The 26,904-nt window shown below is 39.7% G+C and overlaps 1 protein-coding gene across 6 annotated transcripts in view; it reads right to left on the minus strand.

The window, feature by feature from the left end:
- Positions 1-6,844: 6,844 nt before the first annotated feature.
- The window catches only part of SPHKAP (SPHK1 interactor, AKAP domain containing), a 167,922-nt gene continuing 147,862 nt past the window's right edge, over positions 6,845-26,904 (minus strand). For all 6 annotated transcript variants that reach the window (XM_082464601.1, XM_082464599.1, XM_082464603.1 and 3 more), the window contains 3 exons: positions 26,139-26,191; positions 25,867-26,051; positions 6,845-16,817 (listed from right to left, as the gene is read on the minus strand). In XM_082464601.1, the coding sequence (XP_082320727.1) occupies positions 16,674-16,817; positions 25,867-26,051; positions 26,139-26,191 (382 nt within the window). In that variant the 3' untranslated portion in view covers positions 6,845-16,673. The remainder of the gene's footprint in view (positions 16,818-25,866; positions 26,052-26,138; positions 26,192-26,904) is intronic.

The raw sequence follows: 26,904 nt of genomic DNA on the forward strand, positions 1-26,904 counted from the left end.
GTGAAAACAGTTCCTTCAACTTTAATCTGCAGACTCGCCCTCCACAGGCTTAGACATCTGATGGTGGGGCTTAGTGTGCGGACAGATATCATACTACTCTCTGTTCTCTTTCTCAGTCCAACTCATAAACCTCTTATTTCTTGCAGATCATCTTTACTGAAATCAGAGTACTGCTGAGAGGACTACTGCATCAGGTACTGTCGAACATGCTCCAATTCCTCCAGTACCTGTATATCTAATATATTATAGAGGAAAGGTTCAAACATGTTTGATTTTGGCAGCTTCTTGTTTAAAGAATACATTTGGAATGTTCAATTATGAGTTTTAATCTTCCCAACTCCCACTCAGTATTCCTATCCAGCTTTACGCATGTTATGTAACTTTATTCTGTTAAAATTTTAGCGTCTCCATCATCTGGAAACTTGTTAAAATGTAGAATTCTGGTCCTCACCCTAGGCCTACTGAACCAGAATCTGCATTCCTGTTGAAAATCCCCCCATTTAACAAGGTACCAGATGAGTTGTAGGTGTCTTAAAGTTTGAGAATTCTGACCTCTCTTAGTCTACCATCCCCTGAATTTATGATTTAGGTAATGGTGAGCTGGGTAGTTTGAACCAAACCACCACTGAAATAAATAAAAAGAACTGGATAAGATACAAAGTGAACTTAAGGCAGTCTGGACTGAGAGACTTAGAAGTCTGACAGAGCAAGAAACAAATGCTTAGTGAACAAGCTAGAAAAATGGAAAAATAAAAACAAATAAGCCCATTTATCCTGATACATCTAGAGTAGTTAGACCTTAATAGTCAATCAACCCTTGATTAACTCTCTAGGCTCAGTTGTATTTCAACCCCTAAGTCAACCACTGGTTCCGATGAAATATAAAGCAGTGACTGGTTTAGCCTAGGTCATATGCCAACCCCTGGAGGCTGGGCAGGTACTAGTTTCCCTTTAAACAAGCAGATACAAGGATGGAAATTGGGAGTCAGTGGCATGGGAAAAATAGATGCTAGAAGATCCACTATCAAGAATCCATGATGGGAGAATGTATGTTCCAAACAGAGAAAACAGCTGGTGTAAGGTTCTCTAAGATCATGGATCACTTTTGGATTAAAGGAAAGGAACTGTTATGGCTGGAGTAAGTAGTGTTTGAAAATCTGTGCCCACAAAACCACAGGAACCAGACCATAGCTGTATCACACTGAAGGATGATTACATAACTGATTCATTATCAACTTTCTTTCAAAATAAAACAGAAACCTGTATTTTCATGGAGCTGAGATATGAGACTTGGAAAATATAGGGAATAGGAGAGTATAAATGCAGTAATATTACATAAAAGTTTCATTAAAAAAACACTTATGCTCTTCAAAATCTTAGCAACTGTACTTCAAGCTAAAGTTGACTACCCTCAATTATGGGTTCTATTCATGGACCCATGGACTTGACACTTGAAAGCTTCCCCTGAGAATCACCTGTCAAAGTATACTTTGCCCAGCTGAAAACTAGATTTATAAATACTTTAGCCTGTTTTAACTCTGTCTCAGCAGACTTATATGTCATTTTCAAGCAGGCATCAATTTGTGCGAGCTTTGCGAAACAGAATCAAGGATTCAGGAATTACATTGACACTGTAACTTGGATAGCGCCTTGCTGCTTACAAAGCATGTTTGCGAGTGTTGTCAAATTGAATATTTACAACAACCTTGTAATGAATGTATACTGATGCTCATTTTATAGACAAATAAGCTGAGGCTCAGAAAGGTTAGTGATTTTCCCAAAGATACACAGAGATGATCAGTGGCAAATGAGTCTCAAGGCTAGACTCCCTTATTCCAAATCCAGCACTCCGTTGGCTGTTGCCCTTTCCTATCATGATAAAGCAGGCACTACCAGAAGCTTGTCACTTATTAAAGTATGACTTGAATCACAGAATCCATATCTTGCTTTAAGTAACTGGAATTTCAGCAATAATTTGCCTCTAATCAGAATACTAGGATAATAGAAAATACAAGTAACCTACTTTCAGAACAAATGCACATAAAACACCACCTTGCTTCGATGAATCCTACGTCTTAGTTGTACATTCAAGACCTTCCAAATTTTGGCTCCAACCACTTCCAAATCATAAGTACTCCATTCACCCATCTCTGTGTCCTATATTTTCTTGGCTTTGAGACCGCATCTCATTACGTACTCTCTTCCTTTTGCTTAAAATTATTTTCCCAACACCACTTCCATTTCTGCTTTTCCAAATCTGATCTGGGATTTAAGGCACAGGCCACATGGAACCTCAAAGTCATTATTCTCCAGCTGAACCCTCAAGCTATCTCACTGTAACTCTATGCCTATCCAATGCTATCTCTCTTTCTCAAAATGTGTGTGTGAGTGTGGTGATAGAAAGGCAGATGGGAGCATCAAAGTTCTCTGAAGTTGTATTAGTCAGCTTGGGCTGTTGTACCAGAATACCATAGCCTGTGGGGCTTAAACGATAAATATTTGTTTCTCACAATTCTGGAGGCTGAAAGTCTGATATCAAGGCACCAGCAGGTCTGATGTCTGGTGAGGGGATGCTCCCTGGTTGGCAGATGGCCATCTTCTTGTTACATCTTCACATGGTTGAGTGCAGAGAGAGAGATTATCTCTCTCATGTCTCCATTATAAAGACACTAATCCCATTCATGAAGGATTCATCCTCACGACCCAATTAGCTACCAAAGGCCCTGCTTCCAAGTACTATCACATTGGGGATTTAGGCTTCAACACATGAATTTTGGGAGGACAAATATTCAGTCTGTAGCATTTTGCCTCTAGCGTCCCCAAATTTATGTCCTTTTCTCATGAAAAAGATATCCATTCCATCCCAATAGGCCCAGAAGTCTTAACTCATTTCAGCATCAACTTTAAAGTCAAAAGACTAATATCTCATCTAAATATCATCTAAATCAGATATGAATGAGACTTGAGGTAAGATTCATCCTGAGGCATAATTCCTCTCCAGCTGTGAACCTGTGAAACCAGACAAGTTGTATGGTTCTAAAACACAATGTTGGGACCTGCATAGTATAGACATTTCTGTTCCAAAAGGGAGAAATAAAAAAGAAGGAAGGCGTGATGGGTCCCAAGCAAGGTCAACACCTAACAAGGCAAACTCCATGATATATTAAGGCTCAAGAATGGTCCTCTTTGGCTTGATGCTCTGACTTCTGGACCCACTGGATCATGTAACCTGGGCAGTCACACAGGCCTCACACTTAGAAAGGACTTGCACTTGGTTTAAGGCTCTGCTGTTGCAATCTTGAAATTTTTAACGATTTTTGAACAAGGGGCCCTACATTTTCATTTTGCACTGAGGCTTGCATATTATGTAGCTCGTCCTGCTTCTTTGGTTTTAATTATCCCAACAAGTTGGTGGAAGGGAGGGAGAAGGAAAGGAACAGTCATCTCCTACTTAACTGGCCAATTTTGAAATCCTGTCTCTAGAGATGAGAAGAATTGATCTCTAGAAATGAGAAGAACGTGGCTTCAGAGCTGTACTCCTCAAGCCACTTCAGCTACCCCACTTTGTTCTTGGCTGCATGACTAATGGGTCATCAGCCTGTGCTTTTTTCCCTGTCCCCCTTGTGGGGAGGGTATTTTTCCTTCCCTTTCCTTGAAATCATGGGAGGGGAGCAGCAAGATTAGCCAAGATCACCCTGTAAGGAAGGGATTCTGATTTACTTACTTTGCATTGGCTGCCTGTTTGGCAAGCTGACTAGATGATTTTACCCTAAGCACATCTGAGTGAAGAAGAAAATTCCAGAAAAGACTCAGCTTAGATGAGAGAGGAAGAGGAACAACTTCGGTGCAGATAAGACTCTTACTGCTCGGCATGATGAGTTCGCCTAAGTTTATTGCAGACATAGTGGTAGATGACTGTGCTTGAGCTGTTTTGATGGTGCCCTTCCCATGGGGTTGTCTATTGGGTAAGAGGTATTGGGAACCAGGAGCAAGAGGCTTGGATGGGAGCCGGGAATAGAGAGGGAGAGAGAGAGAGAGAGAGAAAGCACATGGGGGAAGGCTACTGGCTGCAGGAAGAAAAGGTAAAGCTGAAATTATAGTTGTGTCTTCTATTCAGAGGCATATTCACAGTGACCCCACAGGGCTCTCCAAAACACTCACACATGTATCCCATGGGGACAGGAGATGTTTGCGTTCCTGCCCCAAAAAGGATATTATCAATAGGGTGATATTAACTAGAGAAACAATCATAGTCAACAGAGAGTTGCAGTTGAACTTCCAGATAAAGAGAGAAACATTTGCCCTGCTTCCTTTCCATCCCCCAGTGCCCAGCATTGGCAAAGATAGAACCAGAAAAAGTAGGGGAGGAAGAACAAAAAAAATAGCAGACACTGTCCCTTTTCTAAATTCAAGCTCCTCAGGCCAAAGCCTAGCTGGTGCTTAGCAGAAGGGAATAAGAGCTTTAAATCACACGCAAGAGCCAGGCTACAAATTGGATTAGACTGGCTGGAGATTTTAGTAATGAGAGAGAACAGAAACTGTGGGATCTGCCCTAGATTCGTAATAGGATGGCAAAAAGATATTTGACAAAACACAGTTGGCCTAGTTGTTGAAGAAACTTAAAAATGCATCATGTTTTTGTTTGCCTCATGTAATTCAGATTGTTTAATAAACCATTTGCATTTGCAAGTTGGCTGCCAGAAGCAGCCAGGGAAATGCTTTCCTGTTCAATTTTTCTTGGGAGCTGGAGAAAGATAGAGAGAGAGAGAGAGAGAGAGAAAGAGAACCCTCTATACAATTGCTTCCCTTCGGTTTGGGCAGTTTAGGTCCCAAATCTAGCCTTGAACTGATAAGGATTCTAATAAGGGAAGGCTGGCCCCAATGGGCTTAGTCCAGCTTGCACTCATCCAATCCCTGGGATAGAATGTGGAGGAACATGAATTCCTGCGTATAATCAGGTAACAAGGAGAGGGGTGCTGCTGAATAGGCCACCAAAACTCTCCACTACATTGGGGCCACCATATGTGATGATCATCTGCTTCCATCTGGCGATGACCCAGGTTGCCCTGGGCAGTGTGGACCAATTTCCTTTGGGCTGCTCCATGCCAAGGATCTCCTCCATTCCTCACAGTCAGTGGAAGTTGCTCATGCCCAGATAAGGAAAGGACAGGTGTCACTTCCAGCATGTAATTGGTGACCAATAGGACTGTATGCTGTGGTCACTTAGTCATCCTTACCCTTCTCCCCATGGCCTGCCTTAAGAGAGATTCCTCTAACTCCCAGACCCATCATGAGTCAGGCTTGGCATCTGTTTCTTTGAAAACACTCTTATTTATTTTTTTCTTTTTTCTTGCCATCTTCCGGAGTCAAGCTCTAAAAACAGAATTAAAAATTCATCTCCCAGTGTGTCTCTGTGATGTTCATTCTTCCCATGCTGAAAATTTGGCTGGCACACAATTCCTCTGGGCTCCATTGAACAATTCTGCTCTTTAGTTCACTAACTTTTATTTTGAGCAGATGAATGGTATGGCATTATTTGTTGAGAATGTTTAATATAACATTTTAAAAATGCTTCTGAAAGCATTGTGAGAGAAGCCAAATACTTTTTTTTTTCTTTTTGGTGATTTAAGAAGAAAATTTTATTGCCATTTTAAACTTTTGGAAAACATCTTATAGCCGGGTATTTATCCAGATTGAGGACATCTTTACATTTTGCAGTTAAATGATGTCTTTACCTGGAGGAAGCTTGTGTGAATGATCTAGAAGTACAGTCTCCTTGCATGGGGTACTCTAAATAGTTAACCCAGATTCTTGAATAGTCATCAACTCCACTTTCCCAGCCTTAACTTCTGTCAATGTCAAGTAAGTAACACGGAGTTTTGTTCATTTGTTCTCTCTTTATTTGGGGGGCATAATGGTAGCTGAGAAAATATATGATTGAACCAACAAAGGATGACTTGTGGTTTGTGACTGCTTCTTTTTCCCTCTGCCTTGTCTATCTTTTGACCTTTCTCACTTCTCATGCCTCCAATTTATGCCAATTTAAAACCTTGCAGCAGAAGTTGAGTGCAGGCTCTGGAGTTAATCTGACTGGGATGAATCCCGCTTTACCCGCTTTACCCGTTTCTAGTTCTGTGACATTCAACAAGCTACTTCTTCTTGCCATGTTCCAGATTCTTCAATAACGAAATGATAATAACAATACCTACTTCATAGGGCTGTTGAGGAGCTTAAATAAGTTAATATATGTAGAGCACTTAACGTGTGTCTGGCACATGGAGCAAATGCTCAGTAAATTTTAGTTGCTGTTGCTATTTTTCTTATTATCCTTTGCTACCTTGATTAGGTCCCCTCACACCTCTGAATCTCAATTTTCTCACCTGCAAAATTAGGGCCATAATTTTTTTCCATGCTCAAATGATTTACATGGACCTGAACAAGAAACAGAGAGGGAGTAGTCATTAGTAAAATGTTGGAGAATTAACACCGGGGAGCTTAATGCCAAGGCTGCCCTCTGTTTCGAGAATCGTAAGTTGAGGCTCAGACTTCAGTCAGATGCTAGTGGATATCTATCCTCCAACTCAAGGGCTTACCCAGACCTCCAATGTGGAGTCTGGAAAATTTATTTTCTCCCAAGGATAAATTCATTTATTTTTAAATGTTATTTATTTAGTCAGGGAGTTCTGAGGATGACGGTATTGCCCTTGACATTCTAAAAGACGAGGCTCCATGCCTCAGGCAACGGCGTGCTCCCGAGTCATCCGCCCATGGGCTCCTGAAGGGCAAGTAAACACAACATGCCGGAGGGGGGGGTGGTGGTGGGGGGTTGGGGGGGGAGCAGCAAGAGTTGGAGACAGGTCAGAAAACGTCAGGGTGGAATGTACTGAGATCTTAGTTGAAAGTGGAAAAATACGTAGTCTGAGAAACATGGGGGTGAGAGGAAAAACTGCCCAAAGAATAGGGATATATTGGCTCCTGTCAGACTTCTGCTCTTTTTTAAAAAAAAATTTTATTTTTAAAATTTTTGTTGAAATAGAGTTGATTTACAATGTTGTGTTAGATTCAGGCATACAGCAAAGTGATTCAGTTATACATATATATGTATATATATATATATATATATATTCTTTTTATTTTTTTTAATTTAATTTTATTAAAAAAATTTTTTTTTGGCTGTGCCTCCCGGCTTGTGGGATTTTAGTTCCCCAACCAGGGATCGAACCCGGGCCCTCAGCAGTGAGAACGCAGAGTCCTAACCACTGGACCTCCAGGGAATTCCCTATATATTCTTTTCAGATTCTTTTCCATTATAGGTTATTGCAAGATAGTTCCCTGTGCTATACAGTAGATCCTTGTTGGTCATCTATTTTATATATGGTAGTGGTATATGTTAATCCCAAACTCCTAATTTATCTCTCCTCCCCTCCCACCACCATGCTATCCCCTTTGGTAACCATAAGTTTGTTTTCTGTGTCTGCGAGTCTATTTCTGTTTTGTAAATAATTCTGCTCTTTGGAGTAAAGTTAACTCTTCAACCCTGTTCTCACCGTCGCCCACTAGAGGCATTTGTCAACGTTGTGATGGTGACAGGCTAGCTGAGTCTCTCTCAGTTGCTGAAGTGTAGGCAACAGCTGACTTTGTCACAACCTCCTTACTTAGTACAAAAATTACGTGTTTATATTGACCAGTGAATAAATAAATGGTGAGGGAACATTTCAAGTGATAATATTGAACTTCTTTAAAAACTTGCAAATTTACCTAAAGAGGAACTTGGAACCTCTGGGGTTAGGCATGATCTAAACGGATACTTTCCATCACTCTTTAACTCTCACTCTGCTTCTTAATTATGTTTTTCTGACACTTTTCACTGATGTTATTATATGCTCAATTAAATTTATTTTATATACTTATTTAAAAAAATTTTTTTTCTTTTTTTAAAAATTTTTGGCTGCTTTGGGTCTTTGTTGCTGTGCGCCGGCTTTCTCTAGTTGCGGCGAGCGGGGGCTACTCTTTGTTGCGGTGCGCGGGCTTCTCATTGCGGTGGCTTCTCTTGTTGCAGAGCACTGGCTCTAGGGTGCACAGGCTTCAGTAGCTGTGGTGCGTGGGCTTCAGTAGTTGTGGCGTGAGGGCTCAGTAGTTGTGGCTCACAGGCTCTAGAGCACAGGCTCAGTAGTTGTGGTGCACAGGCTTAGTTGCTCCGCAGCATGTGGGATCTTCCCGGACCAGGGATCGAAGCCGTGTCCCCTGCATTGGCAGGGGGATTCTTAACCACTGCGCCGCCAGGGAAGTCCCAATATATACTGTATTTTTATTATGGCTTGTCATCTGTAATCCTTGCTAGAATGGAAATTCTAAAATGCCAAGGAACTAGTCTTTCTCTGTTTCATTTCCTTGTGTCATGTCCAGTCCCAAATAAATGTTTGTGGAATGAACACCTATCAGAATGCCAGACATTCTGTTGGATTTCTTTTCTTGGCTTTCTTTTCTGTGAGTTGGATACTGGGCCTAGAAAGGCCTATGATGGAATGTCAAGAAATGCTTAGTTAGATACTAAGAGGCTGTTACGCGCATAAGAAGTTACAGCTTATTATTTTTTCAGAGCTATGTATAGGAGTTCTGTTGTAACTGATGCATTTTTTGAATGGTTTTTTTATTATGGTAAAAATATTAAATTTACTATCTTAACAATTGTAATTGGTGCATTTTTAATGAAAAGTAATACATTACATCTGCTTTGAGTGGCAGGTGGTTAAAACTGTGATCACTGTTTTCAGCAAATCTACACGAAGGAAGAACAAATTCACATGATTTGATTGGGGAATTAACATCAGGCCCTCGTCCCATAGGAGCTGAGGAGAAACTAGAAGTTCTTGGAGTTGAATGGAAACCTCTTTAGGAGCCATGAATGGGGCCCAGGGTTTTCGCTGAGGCATGAAACAGCCAGTGTGAACATTTATCTTGTTGTGTATTAGCCATGACATAAGTTATGTGAACTCAACTCTGTACTTCTGCTGGATTTAGAATTTTTGTACTTTAAAAGTAGTATATTTCTTAAGAGTAATATAGATTTCTTTATTCATTTTCTCTCCTTCCCTTCCCCTTCTTTTCCCCCCCTTCTTCCTCCCTCCCTCCCTTCCTCCCTCCCTTCCTCCCTTCCTTCCTTCCCTCCCTTCCTCTTTTTCTTTCTTTCCTTAATGTGTACATATTCTATACAAAAAATGTCTTTAAATAACATTTTCTGAGGTTAGAATCTGAGTCTTTTATGGGTTTTTCTCCAAATACATGAGTTCCTAGAGGACGGGGTTTCTTTAAACGAACATGTATTAAGGATTGCTTAGACACCAGGATAGATTAGGCACCAGAGGGAGGGTCTAAAAGCTGATAGCAAATGGAGAAGACATGAGCTCTACTTTCTAGACATGTAGAGTCCAGAGCAGGATTATGAAAACTGCATCCCTCAAAACTGTACAGGTCATCCATGAATTGTGTATGTGCACTTTTCCTCTGATTTTCAGAGAAGACTGTACCACAAAAATGTTAAGAATAACAACTACATTTTTTCTTTGTCTCTCTGAATACTCTCAAACTTTTCCTTACCTCTTTATCCAGAATTGTTCAAAATTGATTTCTCTACGTATTGCCCTGAGAATTTGGGAATCAAAGAAACAAACTGCTGCTTGATGTTTACTAGGAGGCCTCTTCTAATCATTATTTTCCTGAGACACTGAATTCCACACAACAATTGCTTTGCTCCTTACATTGGTATCACCTTTACCTTTCTCTCTGACAAATAGCAATTTGTAGACTATTACATTTGGAAGTGTTCTCATATATAGCATTATCTGTATCCTTTATTTGTTACATTAAAAAAAAGACAAAATGTTTCAGAAACATTTATTCATATGCTGGAGGGCACATGGCAGATGGGACTTAAGTTACTGCTTTTTCTACTATATCTTTGCACTTACATTTTAAAAGGAGATGCTGATGTCAAAAATTAAGAAAGAAGGAAATAAGTGAACTAATTTGGTGAAGCTTTATTAGACATTTCTATGGGTTTCACGAAAGGTCAATATGTGGTCTACTGCCTTTTTCACTAAAAATGTTGCTAGGTTTAAATTAACTGTCCTGTTGTTTGAAAGAGTAGGCAAGAGTAACCTTCACAAATGGCATACGTGACCATGGAGAAGAATCCAGTGCCCTGAAAACTAGAGACCCTCCTGGTATCATCCATCTTTATTCTAGCTCAACAAACGGTGATTTGATTCATTCTGCTTTCCTCTGTAAGAAGGAAAACAGAATGTATGCTCCTACTTTATCTGTGCCACATGCTACTCTTTGGGGTGTGACAGAGAAGGAAGGGTTGTGTGTGTATAAAGATTTGGGCCAGGGGTTCAGCTCAGACACAACACAATCTGCCGTGAAACAATCTTTGCACCTGGGTTTTGTGGTGCTCAGAGCACCATGGTAGAATCTGGACTTCCTGCAACATTCTGTACCAGAAACAGGCAGAGCAGGGAGTAAAGTAGAAAATGGGACAGAGTTCAACAAAGCAGTGGGAACCTTCCAAAGGCAAACAAATAATCGTTGATACGTATTTAATGAAAAGCCATTCTGAAGGACAGTAGGGGAAGAAATAGGAAGGAGATATGAAAACTGAAAAGAAGTGAAACTGGATATGAGGCTTTGAAGGGGCATTTTTGAGGAGATTATTTCAGGAAATGAAAAATTTAAGTGGTCAAAGGATTCTTGCAACAATAACAGTGGATTAGCATTTTGTTTGTTTGAGCACAGACAATATTTCTTGATAGGAAGGGAGGCCCAAAAATTCTTCCTCCTGTGCATTTTGTTCAGATCTGTCTGCACTCAATTGGCCTTCAAGTCTTGCTGATAATGTCCTGGATATCACTTAAATTCATCCCCAAACCATGAAAACATTCTCCTTTCTGTGATCAAATGTACTAATGCAACTAAAATAAAAGGCAAGTATTTTTAGAAAGTTTCACTTGCATAAGTTCAAAAGTAATTTTATAAAAAGTTTTGAGACACTTAATAAACCAGGTCTCTGGAAAACTAAGGAGAACGTTAAAGTAAAGTTGTGTTTCTTGAACTAATGGTTGAACATCATTACATATAAACCAAAGCCTCAGTTACCCAAGGCCCATTAGCTTTATCAGTTCAATTCGATATCTACCTTGGACAAGGCATTGTGATAGAGACTCTGACCAAATCCATAGGTGAGTTAAAGATGGCTCCACCCTCAAAGAGCGTACAATCATCTATGGAGACGCAAGTATTCAACTTCTCATGCTAGAAGGCAGATGGCGATGTGCTAGTTCAGGAAATGGTTAACCTAGGAGGCCTGGGTGCTCACACCCTGCACACCTCTTCCTAAAAGAGGTCTGTTTTCAGGTCTTGCCTTTGACTGGCTCCTAGGAGTTGAGCTGTGAGCCTCAGACTCATGAACGCCCCCTTTGTTCACAAAGACCCTCCAAATTTCTATTCTTTGTCTCATAAATGATTAGCTGAAATATTTGCACCCACTGATCAACTAGAGCAAAACGCTTGTTAACCAAACTTAAGTTTCTCCCCTTTCTCCAGGCTGCTGAAATTTAACCCATCCTCAGCTTGGTCCAGCATACAGCCTCTCCTTAAAGAGCCCCTTTGGGAATAGGCTGAGCCCAGGATAACATGTTCTCATCTACTGTCTCATCATGCCCGCCACCTGCACTGGTTCACTTTGTTCATCTCACTTTCCACACCTGGTTCTCTCTAGTCCTTTAGTCTTCTCTGTGAAAGAAAACCCCTTTTTTGCCAACCCCTGAGACACTCTCAGATCTCACAGCTGCAGCTTTCTTTACAATAGACACCAGTCCTCCTTCCTTCCTGCTGCAACAGTCCCTTTCCCCTTCTTGTAATAATCCTTTCCAATAAAGTCTCTCCTTATTAATGTCCAGAGTTTGTTTATTTCTTTTTATTTATTATTATTTTTGGCTGCGCCATGCGGCTTCCCCGACCAGGGATCAAACCCGTGCCCTCTGCAGTGGAAGTGCAGAGTCCCAACCACTGAACCACCAGGGAATTCCCAGAGTTTTATTTTTATTTGCCATTGTCCTCTGGCTGACTGGAGAATTCTTTACCTAAGCACATCCAAGCCTTCTTCTTAGTGAATAAAATAAAGTGCTCAGGAATCTCAATACTTTCTTTCTATAAAATCTAATAATTTTTGAGATTGAATATGTTTTTATTTATGTGGGCTGGTGTTTATAATGAGTGATTTTTGTTTACCAGCATAATTATCCTATAGAAAAAAGAAAATATATTTGTTTTGTCTAAGTTTCTGAATATCAGTACACACACACGCTTATAGTCACATACGTAAATTAATCTCAGTAAAATAATTTTGATTTTAAGAGATGCATTGTGATTTTTGCCAGATATGACTTTGTACTTGGAAAACATCAGATTGTAATTAAAATATTGACACAATCGTTCAGCTATTTCTACGATACCTTCCAGTTTTCATGTAGATATTAGGGAAACAGACTCCAATTTTGCCGCTCGTTGTTTTAAGCATGGTATGGATCATTTAGGGTCTCTTCCTTTTGGAAAATCACCATAAAAATTGCAATTAATAAAACTGTTGAGAATAGGAGATGTGTTATTATCCTTATTGTTAATTACCTGAATAATATTCCTTCTTTTCTTTTTTTGCTATACAATATATTCTTTTTTTTTTTAAATTAATTAATTAATTAATTTATTTATTTATTTTTGGCTGTGTGGGGTCTTCGTTTCTGTGCGTGGGCTTTTTCTAGTTGTGGCAAGTGGGGTACACTCTTCATCGCGGTGCGCGGGCCTTTCACTGTCGCGGCCTCTCTTGTTGCGGGGCACAAGCTCCAGATGCGCAGGCTCAGTAGTTGTGGCTCACGGGCTTAGTTGCTCCGCGGCATGTGGGATCTTCCCAGACCAGGGCTCGAACCCGTGCCCCCTGCATTGGCAGGCAGATTCTCAACCACTGTGCCACCAGGGAAGCCCTATACAATATATTCTTGTCGTAATAAGTTCTATTGAGTTCAAAGAGCACTGGTCCATTTACTTCTAAGACTGAAAATTTACCTCTAGTTCACTTGCATCTAGGTTGGTTTACCCCAGGTCTGTAGACTCCTTTTTGTCTTGTGACTCGTTCTCCTGTTGTTAAGACTTACTGTAAAGGCCACAGCCCATCAGTCTTGGGAGGGTGGGGGGAGAATGCCTGGTTTTCATGTTCCTACTGGGGTTCTCCAGACTAGGGGCTACAGAGACCTCGTCCTTTACCCTAACTCCTCCTAGAGCCTCAGGCTCTGCCTCTTCAAGGCATTACTTACACTAAAGGTCCTCAACCTGTGGTGATTTTGCCCCACAGGAAATGCGATATTAGGAGACTTTTTAGAGGCCCGTGAGGGGGAGTTACTAAACATCCTACAATGCTCAGGACAGATCCCCACAACAAAGAATTATCCAGCCCCACATGCCAGTAGTGCTAAGGTTGAGAAATGCTGATATACATAAATATTACTGATCCTAACTAATTTAGTCAAAGAATATTTTCTTTTTTTTTTTTTTATTTGTTAGTTCACTTTACTGTTCATTCAACAAATATTTATTGAGTACTGTGTGCCAAACACTCTTCCAAATGCTTGGGATACACATTATTTACACAATGGACAAAATTAATTTCTTCACCCACTGTGCCTAGGTGGCAGCATGCCTCAATACAGTGGGGTGAAATATTCTGCTAAGTGGTGTTCCTGCTATCAATTTTGCACAAGATAACCCAATGTCCACAGAACAGAAAAAGTGAGCTTTAAAAGTCAAATTTAAAAAAATATTAGTCCTTTGCTACCTTCAACTGTAACTTAGCCATCTACAAAGCTCCCAATAATTTGGCCCTTCTTAGTTCTTAGCCTTACTCTTTTTTTATTTAACATCTTTATTGGAGTATAATTGCTTTACAATGGTGTGTTAGTTTCTGCTTTGTAACAAAGTGAATCAGCTATACATAGACATATATCCCCATATCTCCTCCCTCTTACATCTCCCTCCCACCCTCCATATCCCACCCCTCTAGGTCGTCACAAATCATGGAGCTGATCTTCCTGTGCTATGCAGCTGCTTCCCACTAGCTATCTATTTTACATTTGGTAGTGTATATATGTCCATGCCACTGTCTCACTTCGTGCCAGCTTACCCTTCCCCCTCCCCATGTCCTCAAGTCCATTCTCTGTGTCTGTGTCTTTATTCCTGTCCTGCCCCTAGGTTCTTAAGAACCTTTTTTTTTTTTTAGATTCCATATATATGTGTTAGCATACGGTATTTGTTTTTCTCCTTCTGACTTACTTCACTCTTTCTGACAGACTCTAGGTCCATCCGCCTCAGTACAAATAACTCAATTTCATTTCTTTTTATGGCTGAGTAATGTCCCATTGTATATATGTGCCACATCTTCTTTATCCATTCATCTGTCGACGGACACTTAGGTTGCTTCCATGTCCTGGCTATTGTAAATAGTGCTGCAGTGAACATTGTGGTACATGACTCTTTTTGAAATTATGGTTTTCTCAAGGTATATGCCCAGTAGTGGGATTTCTGGGTCGTATGGTAGTTCTATTTTTACTTTTTAAAGGAACCTCCATACGGTTCTCCATAGTGGCTGTATCAATTTACATTCTCACCAACAGTGCAAGAGGGTTCCCTTTTCTCCACACCCTCTCCAGCATTTATTGTTTGTAGATTTTTTGATGATGGCCATTCAAAGAATATTTTCTTATTCAAAAATTGAAAGTGGAACTGTAACACTTGTCTAAGGGATAAATCTACCTTCACCCAATTACACTGTGACTATTTTTTTCTATGAGGCGCTTAAGCTCTTGGAGAAAAAATGATCAACCATTTGACAACAAAAATTTATTGATTAGTTTGCAACATTAGGTACAACAAATATAATTTCATCACATGATTACAATTCAGTATTTGTGCTTTGTAGGATAAGTAAACATTCATTTGAACACAACAAAAATCTACACACAATATTCTGGGGTTGTGTAAAAAATAAACATATCCTTTTCCATTTAGTACCATGAAGAACTTTCAGTTTGAGATGGTGGATAAATGTTAAAATTTGACATTTGTTTAATGTGTCAAATTAAACATACAACCTAAATTTGGACTATTTTTAATAATAAATGCCTAAACAGTCCTGGAAAGGATTCCTGGGGTGGGTGGTATGGAGGAAATAGAGCTTCCAATGAAGCTTTCTTGACATTTCAAGAAATGTCAATTTCTTGTCAATGTGGATGACACACAAGGCCAGCACTGATGGTGTGGGATCTTGTTCACATTTAAAATTACTTCACAATCTTAAAAATAGTGTAAGAGCATAGTATCTCAGGAAATCTTTAATAAACACTTTCTTTGATCAAGAAAATAAAAACCAGTCTAGTTCATTCAGTTGAAGGGAAAGAAGACTTACTGGGGAGAAGTTAGATACCTTTATTTTTCAAAAGAGTAAATTCCTGTTTTTAAAATACTTAAATGTGATAATATTTTCTTTTTCTCAAATTAAATGCTAGTATCCTTAAATCAGGAAGTTTATGCTCCTAACTGGTTATGTCAAATCCTGCATCCATCATTATAAATGTCATAAGACTAGCAAGTCTGCCATACGGGTACTTTTATAATGAAACCACAGAGCTCAAGGCTCAATATACGACTTAAGACAATAATCTCTTCATATTTTATGAACCTCTAAGGCTAACTCAATATATTATTTAAGATAACAATCTCTTCATAATTTACAATAAAAATAAAATGAAAGTTTATATTTTATATAATTTAATATACAAGCAGATTTTATCTCAAAAGATGCTCTTTTGTAAGAAAGCTTCTTCCTTTTGGGTAAGAGTTCTGTAATCATTTTACTCATGTAATATATAGAAGGAAACAAAACAATCTTTGATCTTTCTCTCTCTCAGCTGAACACCAATAGTTTTCTGATTAGCTACGAACCCAGATATTGTTGGGAGATGTGGAATATTTATCAGTGGGCTGTAGTGGATAAATGAAATCACCTGGTAGAGGACATTGATATACTCTTGTATTTCTGTTAATAACCATTGATAACGGTCTGAAACTGGAAAGCTTTTATATCAAAGTTTTGGAAATGTCTTGCCCATATCTTAAGTATTTACCTGGGCTGATAGACCCCTTAATCTGCTCAAAAAAGTAAAATAAACATTACAGCAGAGTTTATAAAATGATTTTGACCAGTGACTTTGTTTCCAGTTGATTCACATAATTGGAGACATTACATAACATTTTATATTATTAAAAATATGTAAGTGCAACTTTCCTGGAGTTTGGGCCTAGTTATAAGTTTTTAATTTGGGCCCATTAAAATTCTGTTTTTTCCAGCCATTCTAATACAAGTTCCTTTGAACTCACCCACCGGTTGTATTGATCTGTACAGACTGATATTTTGCTTTTCCTCAGATTTATTCTATGTGCAGCAGACTTGAACAGCAGATTTTTTCATAGCTCTGCTAATGTGATGTGATGTTTTGAGAAAGTTTAGCGCAAACCACTGTAATCTAAGCTGGAATGAAGGAAAGGGGTACTTTAAAGGCATAGCTGCCTTATCCCAGTTCCAAGAGCCAGTCAAAGAGACTCGGGGTCCCATCCTTCTGTTCCTCATGCAGTTTGCAGTACTGCACAACTGCATGAAAGATATCTCCCACTTTCCAGGACTTCTGATGAACCAGCTGCATGACATCTAGAAACTAAAGTAAAGCACAGGGTTAGGCTCACATATCACAGAGGGTCCTCAAGTTATCTCGTTCAACCACTCTTCCAAAGCCAATGGCTCTCCAGGTTATTTTCTAATATCTCTAGTGACAGCAGACTATATTCTAGGACAGTCTATTTTCTTTTTAGACAGTTCAGATTATTAGCGAGTTCTTTCAACTGAACTGAAATGTTCCTCATAGAAGTTGCCATACTTCGATTTTGGGAGACTACATGGAATTCTTCTTTCAACAGTCTATCTTTTAGATATTTGAAGAGTTTCCTCAGATCTGCTTTTCTCTGGGTTGGACTCTCTGTAACAGGCCTGTATAGCATGGTTCCCAGTCCCTTCTATCTGTGTCACAAATAATTTCTCATTGGATGTATACATTTATGCCAAATAAATTGTGTTACACTTTTGGGTAGGGTTATTTACTGGTTCCTCATTCCATGTTGAAAATTTCCCTCCCTCTTCATCAAGTTTCGAGAGACACTGGCTTTCCATTGGAACAGGAAAAGGAAAGATTGAGGAAACATCCTAGATTCGTCACCTGGTTAATGGTATCAGCTTCAGTTGGCTACAACGTAGAAAGTTTATGACTACAGATGAATTGTGAGTTGGAGCACTGGAAGGTGGGAAAAGCATTATAGATGGTTCCCTTCATGAAACTGTGGGATGAAGCCCAGAATGAAGGCTTCTCAAACTCCTTAGTCAGATACGTATAAAGAAAAGTAATGATTATAAGAGCCAAAGCCTGCAGGAAGTATTTACTTTCATGAATGTAATCTCATTTAATTCTGTCAACAACCCTGTAAAGCAGGCATTTAAAGATGAAAAATTGTGGGTTTGTGGGATGAAAAGTTGGCAGTAGGATGCATGGTCTTCTAACACTCCAGCCCAAAGCTCTTTCTACTATTGCACCCTATGCATTTTGGTCGTAGGAGAATAAGCCATTGATATTTATTTGGAACACTGGGAGAAAGGATAAGCTGGGAATCTGGTATCGTTTAATGAGGAAGAAAACCCTATTTGTTAAAAAAGATCAGGGCTGTGGTTTAGTTACTATTTCTTTAATGTTTCCTTCTAGAATTTCTTTCCTCTGCTCATTTCGCATTTGTTCACACTTTCAAGATCAGCCAGAAAATGGAATGCTAATTTTTTTCTGGTCTTTTCCTCCCCCCTCTTCAGTTTGAATTTGCTAATTCATTTCAATTGCTGAGAAGTTGTCTTATAGAGAGCTACTATTAAATTATGTTTCTTCTCCCAGCTGTGATGGCACCAACTACTGCACAGTTACAGAAATCAGTGCTTTATTGTACTCACTCGCCTTGTGTTGGCTTAATCAGAATAAAGTAATTTTCTAGGCTGGAAAATAAAATGCTTAACTTTTAATACATGGAAACATAAACATCATCTAAAAGATGATGTAAAAAGGGAGACCAATGGGAAGCTGATGGCAACAGTATTACAGATAGTAAATCTCCCAGGAAAGGACATCATCTTAGCCACCTCTTTATATCTAGTGCTTGCACCTAATAGGGACTTAATAAATATTTGCAGAATGACAAAAGGAATGAACCAAATGTGAGTCAAATGCATCAAATGCATTCAAAATGATCAAGAAGGGCTTCCCTGGTGGTGCAGTGGTTGAGAGTCTGCCTGCCAATGCAGGGGACACGGGTTCGAGCCCTGGTCTGGGAAGATCCCACATGCCGCAGAGCAACTGGGCCCGTGAGCCACAGTTACTGAGCCTGTGCGTCTGGAGCCTGTGCTCCACAACAAGAGAGGCCACGACAGTGAGAGAGGCCCGCGCACCGCGATGAAGAGTGGCCCCCGCTTGCCACAACTAGAGAAAGCCCTCGCACAGAAACGAAGACCCAACACAGCCATAAATAAATAAATAAACAAATACTTCAACAACAAAAAAAAAAAAGCAAAATGATCAAGAAGACTATTTGAAATATGGAGTAACATCCAGAATCCTTGAAGATGAACCTTGTCTAAATATTCATTCTTGAGTTTTATATAATGTATTTGCACATATATAGTTAAAAATTAGCATGCACATCTTGGGGCTTCTTACTCAATAATTTTCTACTGATAGGATGCTCCAAAAAAATGATTGGGGGGCCATGGATCTAGGCAAAGGCTGGGCAGAGCCTAGACTGGTGCAATGGTAGTGGGCAAGGAGGAGAGTCAAAGCTGGTCATAGGGCAGGTGTCTCATCACACTGTGCCTGGGAGTGGGCATGTATATTGTGGGGGTAAGGTGCCTAGGACCTTTCTTCATTGGTCACTGTAACAGCCATGGAAGGTTACTGCCAATCAGCTCCATCAGTCTCAGTGATAGAATTTCAGAGACTATTAGTTGTCTGGTTTCCCTCATAATTCTGCCTAGATTTCTGTCTGTTAGATCTGAAATTTTAGAGAGCTTAATCCTTTAGGTTAAGTCTTTGCTCAAAACACAAATACCCTCAGAAAGGGGAACATTACAGGTGGCTGCTAGTAATTTACGGAGATGCGTTAAAAATAATTTTGTGAGCTGTTACTTGTCTCTTGGTGTGTATAAAAGATCCCAGGCATGTTTTCTATTGCACAAAGTGGTAAAAACATAAGGCCTCAGGGAAAGGGGGGAGAAAGGCTAGGATGTCTTTGCATGATTTGGTTAATCGACTTTTCCAGCTCTTACTGGAAGTCTAGAAATCAGGTGCTCCTAGTGGAGAAGACTTGAACATCAAGGTTCTGAGGTCTCACTGAGAGAGGCTCATAATTCATTGACTTCAAGATTTCCCTTCAGGGTCATCAGTGGTCTTAGGCCAGACTCATCCCTTGAGGGTATTTGCTCTTCCTTAACATGTCTTATAAAGAAGCAGTCAATATAAAGTACACAGAAATATAAAATTAGCCTTAGCACTTTTCTTTTTTCTTTCTATACACACTGGTTCACTGGGCCACCATCTTATTCCCAACTTTTATCTCTCAGGTATTGCTCTGAGAAAGAATCAAAATTCTAGGGCCGATGCCAATATTGGTTAAACCTTTCCCAGAAGGCTGTCTGTTTCAGACCTTTCTGGAAGCCCAAGAGTAGCTACTTTCCATCTATTTGGGGCTTGCTGAAGCAGGGTCTCCCACTGTGGTGATGACCATAAGATGTTGTTGACTGGCCAAAGCTGTCAAAGTGCCCCATCACCTAGGCCACTCTGTCAGTAGTTTGTCGAATGGTCACACGCTAGAATCTGTCTCATGATTTCTAAATCCAGGCCAATATCCCAATAAAGCAACTTTTAAAAATGATCTGGCCCCACTAAATATAGCATGCTTTTAGGCCGTGATGACTTCATCTCAGACATCGAGATCTTGAACCATCTGTGGGGCTGATGAGCAGGGAAGGTCTTACACTTTCTTTTCTTCCTTCATTTAAAAAAAATTCTAGACAAAAATGAAGCTAAGATTGTGAAGAAACCAGAAAAGGACATTTCCTCCTTATTACTACAGCCTTGAAAAACTGCATTCTATTTAGCAGCTGGTTCTAGATCTTTCACTGTGTCTGTCCATGTTTTTGACTTGGGAATTTCATAATCAGCTTTAGTGTGTCAGAGATCTGAGTTTTTCTTTCCAATGCACTGACATATAAAAATCAAAATTTTTCATTTCCTGCTATTTCACAATCAATAATAATTAGGTTCCCTTCCTATGTATCATAGTTGGCATTTCCTTGAACAAATGTTTCGCCTTAGGTAACTAGAAGAATTTCTATCCTGTGATGGTATATCATTGGTAGACTCGTTTGAAGAAAAGTATCACATGGTAGATGCCTTGTATACTCTCAGGTGCATTTACTAAATTAGATTAATTGTTTACCAAATCATATGGTGGAATCTATGGGAGTTGTTGCAAGTCGTATGGGTTTTTGAAAACATTCAACTTAGATTTCTGAAAGCAGATACCTTCTTTTGCTCCAAGGTGAATTCCATTTCATTAAGCACAAGTGAGCTAGTCTTTATATTGCTCCTGCAATTATGGCCTGTAGAGTCGTGATTCTCAGCCTTGGTTGTACCCTAGAACCCCCAGGGACCTCGAGAAAACCCCAAAGCCTGGGTTTCATCCCAAGAGGAGAGTCTGATTTAATTGGCTCACGCACTGGGGTCTAGAAAAGCTCCCCAGGTGATTCTAGCACGCACTGAATTTGAGAACAATGACAAAATATTCAGTTCAAGGCAGACAATTTCTTACATTCACAAATGAAGAGACAATGTCTGTTACGGACTGAATGTTTGTGTCACCCCCTTCTTCACTCCCATTCATACATGGAAGCCCTAAGACAAAAATATGATGGCATTAAGAGGTGGGGCCTTTGGGAAATAATTAGATTTAGATAAGGTTATGGGGATGGGGCTCCCATGGTGGGATTTATGCTGTTATAAGAAGAGGAAGAGATGCCAGAGCTATCTCTCTGCTACATGAGGACAGAGAGAGGAGGAAGCCCGTCACCAGGAAATGCATCTGCTGGCACCTTGATCTCAGATTTCCTAGCCTTCAGAACTGTGAGAAATAAATGTCTGCTGTTCAAGCCACTCTCCATGGTGTTTTGTTAGAGCAGCCTGAGCTGACTAAGACAGTATCTAATTCTTCCGTATTTTTCCTTCCTTTGTCATGTATTTTTTTCAAAACTGAGACTTAAAGTGTAGTATTTTGGGGAAAGTTAGGTTAACAGTAAATGCCATCAACATTTTCTCTCTCATTCTCTTCCCACTGCTTTGCATGTGGAAAAGAATAAGAAATTAAAGGCGAGGCGACTCCTCTTCTGACTCCCACTTTCTTAGGAAGGTAAGTTTACATCTGTTTCCTCTTTGCACATTCTGTTCTATGCACTGCCTTCAAGAAAAGGAAGTAATTCTCAAAATGAGCTTAAAGATGAGAAAGGCACCTGATGTATTGCGAGGTCAGTCATCAGCCCATTCTAGCTCACAGAAGCTCATTGAATTTAAACAGAAGTAAAAGAGCTAGAGAAAATAATGCTTTGGCTTCAAAAAAGCAGAACAATTAGCTAATTGATATCTATTTTTAAAAACAATTGCTCTCATGATTCCCCCCCATCCCTGCTTTGAATTAAGTAGATTAAATTTAACTGATGTCAAGGTCATTGTGAATTAAATTCACAAACTGTTTTAGATTTTCAGGTGTTGGAATTCTCAGCAATCTTTCCTCTGGAATTTAGCATACTTTAAAGCCACCTCAAATTCTGCCACTCCTTCAGGATATTTCTTATGGAAGGGAGTCTCAAATTTTGGATTTCATTAGCATCACTGTACTTGAGCAAAGTTGTTAAAAATGCATATCTCTGGGCCCCACTCTTAGAAAGTGAGTTCCAAGAAGGGGTCTAGGAATATGAATTGTAAGTAAGTGTCCCAGGTGATTCTGTGCATTTGGCTCATGGTCACAGGGTGAGAAGTACTGTTTCAGTGTGATTCTCATTTTCCTTGTCCAGAATAAGCTCCCATCACTTTCACATTTGGTCTTTACAACCTGAGCCTCTTGGTTTATGTTCTCCCTACCTTGGGTCCTTCCTAGACTGGAATGTGAACTCCAAAAGGGTAGGATATTTTGTCTCTTTTGTTCCCTGTGTCCCCAGAGCCTAGAACAGTGGCGGCATGTTGTACATATTCAATAAACTTTTCATGAATGTTCCGAATGTACGACATTCAAGTGGACTTGGAATTTTAATGATTAGACAGAACACTAAAAGAGAAAGCTTGAAAAGGTGCCATTTATAGGAGAGGAGTGACAGTACATTGGGCACCCAGAATGTTTGGAATTTGCCTTTTGAATAGAAATAAGGCTGGAGGTAGTTAGAAGCTGACATTAGGTGCCCTTCAACTCCAAGGCTAAGTTCACAGGCAGTGGTGGGAAGGATGAGCTGCTTCGGTATTCATTCATGACATCCTCTGCCATTTTAGCTCATGCTTGAGACCACCATCAAGGGAGATGTGTTGGCTAAATTAATTTATCCAAAAAATTCAGAATTTACGCAAATAGGGACTCAGGGTATGTATCTGTGAATGGTGTTTCATACTCTAGTGACAGTGGGGGAATGTCATTGCTGAACTTAACAGAGACATTTCTTTAATCTTCTCCAAGCCGATGAGGAGCTAATGAGACACTGCTGCTCTCAAGTGACACAGACTCCTCGGTAGGAAGCCACAATCTCTCTTCCACACCACTTGAAAATGGCCACTTAACTTCCTGGCTAATTTAAAAACAATCAGAATGAGGTCTTCAAATGCGTTATCGGTAAAAGAAAGGATGTCAAAATTTTGCATAAGGGTTTGCTTTATTTCACCAGTTCTGTCATAGAACTGGGCACAGGCAGCGCCCTTTTATGGAGAAGCCACTATGTGGAGAGAGCCCTAACTGACTCGGAAAAAAACTGTTAGAAGATTCAGTCCATAAAATTACATTACTTGGAAATAACCTCCTTGAACTGATGCTAAATAGGAGTGAAACATCATTAATGCTTATCTTGATAACGCTAGTGGAACATTTATATTCTCAGAAAAATAGCTATGAGCAAGGCAGGCATCCTCTTGGAGAACTGAAAATCAGTGGGGATAAATAAATATCGTGTCAAAGCATCATGTACATAATTAAGGTGTTAATGACATATTCCTTGTCCTTTCATCTAAGGGGAATTTATGAGACATATATTCACATAGAGTGTTACATTGTTTCTTCAAAATGGTGGATTGTATAAAAATCTACTCCATTAAGAGACCATCTGAAAATGCACCAGGTAATGCTTTTATTCAGGGAGAGGCTCGAGATAAATTTGGAAACCAAACTGCCTTTCATTTTTCCAGGAAACTGAGAATGCACTCTGGCTGAGAATGTTCTTATTCTCCTCCCCATGGCAGGGGGTCTTGGGATTGTGTATGGCAGGAGGGAGGGGTCAAAAGTGAAGTGCTCTTTCACTGCATCCTTTGCACTAGGCAGGCTGGATGGTAAGGTGGAAGGAGAATTTATTAAATAGCAAACCACTCATCACCTTGCAAATAAAGGTATGCCAAGCATAGGATCGTATCTAGATTCAGAGAGTGTAGAACTGTAGGCAGTTCTAGGCCTGAAGAGAAATATGAATTACTGGCTGGAGAGAGAGGCTAAGTGGAAGAGGGCATGGAAAATAAATTAGGTCTCCTTCTCGAGTTTTTCAGTAGCCAATCCCATTGGCTGGGGATGCAGACATAGATACGCTGTTCTAATTACCATGTGCCTGAGCAAAAGGGTAGAGGACCTTTAATTTCAGGCTGTTGGATTCTGGCAGTGAGGGTTAAAATGCAGTTACACATTTTAAAAAGTCTAGATTGTAACTCAGAGGCAATCTAACTTGAGAGAGACACACTACTGACAGGTATCTGTGAAGAAAGTGGGGTTCTACCACTAGGCTCAAATATCACTATCTGAGGACTCTCTCATGGACTAGCCTCTGAGTACTGAGTTGCTCATCAGTAAAAAAGGGACAATAATATCCATTCTGCTCTTTTCACAGCGTTGTTGAGAAACAAGTATAATGAGTATGTGGAAGTGACTATAAGACATTAAAAAATGCACAGTGGCAGTGATAGGCAGTATGCTAAAGCAGCTTCCAAGATTTTCTGCCCTAATCCTCAGTACCATGAATAGGATGAGATAATTATGCCCTTATTATGTTATCTTAAATGGCAAAAGGGATTCTTCAGTTAATTTTAAGTCAATCAAAAGGGAGGCTATCTGGTGAACCTAATCTAATCCAATGAACCCATTAAAAGCAGAGAGTTTTCTCTGGCTAGTGGCAGAAGAAGTAAGAGAGACTGACAGCATGAGAGCCTGAAGGGACTGTGTGACAAGAAATTGGGCAGCTTCTAGAAGCTGAGAGTGGACCTCAGCCAATAGTCAGCAAGGAAATGGGGACTTCAGTCCTACAACCACAAGGAACTCAGTTAAGACAACAGCCCTAACAAGCTCGGAAGCTCATTTCTCTCTACAGTTTCCAGATAAGTGCCCAGCCAGGCTGACATGTTGATTTCTGCCTTGTAAGTCCCTCAGTAGAGAGCATGGAATTCACCCAAACTTCTGACGACAGAGCTGGGTACTGTTGTTTTAAGTTAGTGAATTTGTGACAGTTTGTAACACAGAAATAGAAAACCAATATAGCAACATTATTATTAATTTGAATTTTTTAAAAAACATACTTTTAAATTATGGAAAATTGAGCTTGAAGACATTGGTAGATGGATTCTTGCTTTAATCTTAATAACTGAGATTCTACAACAGTAAGTGGTTGGTCTTAGAGAAAGGGAGTTAGAGCGAGAGTTGCTATTAATTTAGATGTTGGCTAGGGATCTATTTCTTAGCTTTATATTTCTAGGTGGAGAATAATAATGAGAAAGCCCATCCAATGCAAATCTGTCCCATAGGGAATTAAAAATGCCTTCTCTTTGATGCCATGCAATAGTTTAATTATCAGGGTGGCCTCACATTGCTATTGGCTGAGGTCCACTCTCAGCTTCTAGAAGCTGCCCAATTTCTTGTCATGTGGTCCCTTCATGCTCTCATGCTGTCAGTCTCTCTTACTTCTGCCACTAGCCAGAGAAAACTCTCTGCTTTTAATGGGTTCATTCGATTAGATTAGGTTCACCAGATAGCCTCCCTTTTGATTGACTTAAAATTAACTGAAGAATCCCTTTTGCCTTTCCTTCTCTACTTTTTATTTAAATGAATGTTATGAAGAGGTTGGTTCCAGAGTGAGGAAACACACACAAAAATAAGAGTCTTAGAAAAATATCCCGTCTCCTCAATTTACTTTCTCATCATCACCACTAGCTAAGACAAACTGACGGTCAAAGAATTATCATGATTATATTTATGCAAGTGGAAGGTTTCAAAGTTCTAATCACAATTTTAAGGTGAAAAGTCAAGGAAAAAATTTAAATGGGTTAACTGGGCATTTACTGAGTTTTAAGCAGGGATAAAACACAAAGCCTTATGATATACAAACAGGGAACATGGTACCTTTTCGATTCTGTTTTCTTGAGATTTCTTAAAGTAGATAGTAGGGATTCCGAGTTCAGAGGCAGCTATCCACTGCAGAGTGGCTCGAAGCTCCGTGTCAGGACATTCTGGCTCCAGGTCAAAGTTGATCACCAGCAGGCTCCCCTGGCGGCTGGCCGTTCCCACTGGCATTCCAGAGGCACGTTCTGAATACAGATACAACTGCCTTACTACACTTTCCATAGGAAGATCACAGGCAAATTGTGTCTCAAAATTATGGGAACGTGGCTTACCCTCTGTGTTTTCTGACTGTCCTTTAAGAATCTCGTTTTCTTCTACTAATTCACTTTGGGAGAAAACAACAATATATGGTTGGTAATGTTTAGGAAGAGCAAGCTGTAAATGTTAGATGAGGTGATGGGTCTTACTGATCTAAAAGCTTCTGAAGTTTCATATATTTATTGTTTTTGTGGAATAAACTAAACAAATACTTGGGAAATACCAACGTGGCTATTACGTAGGACTACTGGGTCTGCAATGAATAACACCACCCCTAAAATAAAGGCTAGATAAACTGCATGGTTTTAGTTGGGATAATTGGTGTGGGAGACTCTGAGAGATGCAACCTTTTCTTCTTCTCAACCTCCCTTCCTTAAACCTTCACAGGTTTGAACAGTCAAGGAAGGATTTTGTAGGTAACTAGATCAGATTTGAGGACTTATCCTTCTTCTGTATTTGCTTGTCATTTACAGGACCATATATTTCCATCTTGAGACAATGATATTTTTCTATACTATGATAGCAACATAAACTTGCATTTTCATTTAGGAAAATATTTTTCTATCTATACTTGGTTCTTTGACCTGAAATAAGGGAAAAGACAATCACAAACTTTAGAACTTAAGAAGGGTGACAAAATATCTCAATTAGTTGAAAATTTTCTTTTTCTTTCTTTTTACCGGGAAGATGTAGTAGTCTGGGGGTGGTTTAGAACTAGATACTCATAAGGGAAGTGAGGATTTCATTAAATATAGTCATGTTCAACATCTGAAGCACTTT

Source organism: Balaenoptera physalus (genome assembly GCF_965194825.1).
Source record: "Balaenoptera physalus genome assembly, chromosome: 6".
Lineage (NCBI taxonomy): Eukaryota > Metazoa > Chordata > Mammalia > Artiodactyla > Balaenopteridae > Balaenoptera > Balaenoptera physalus.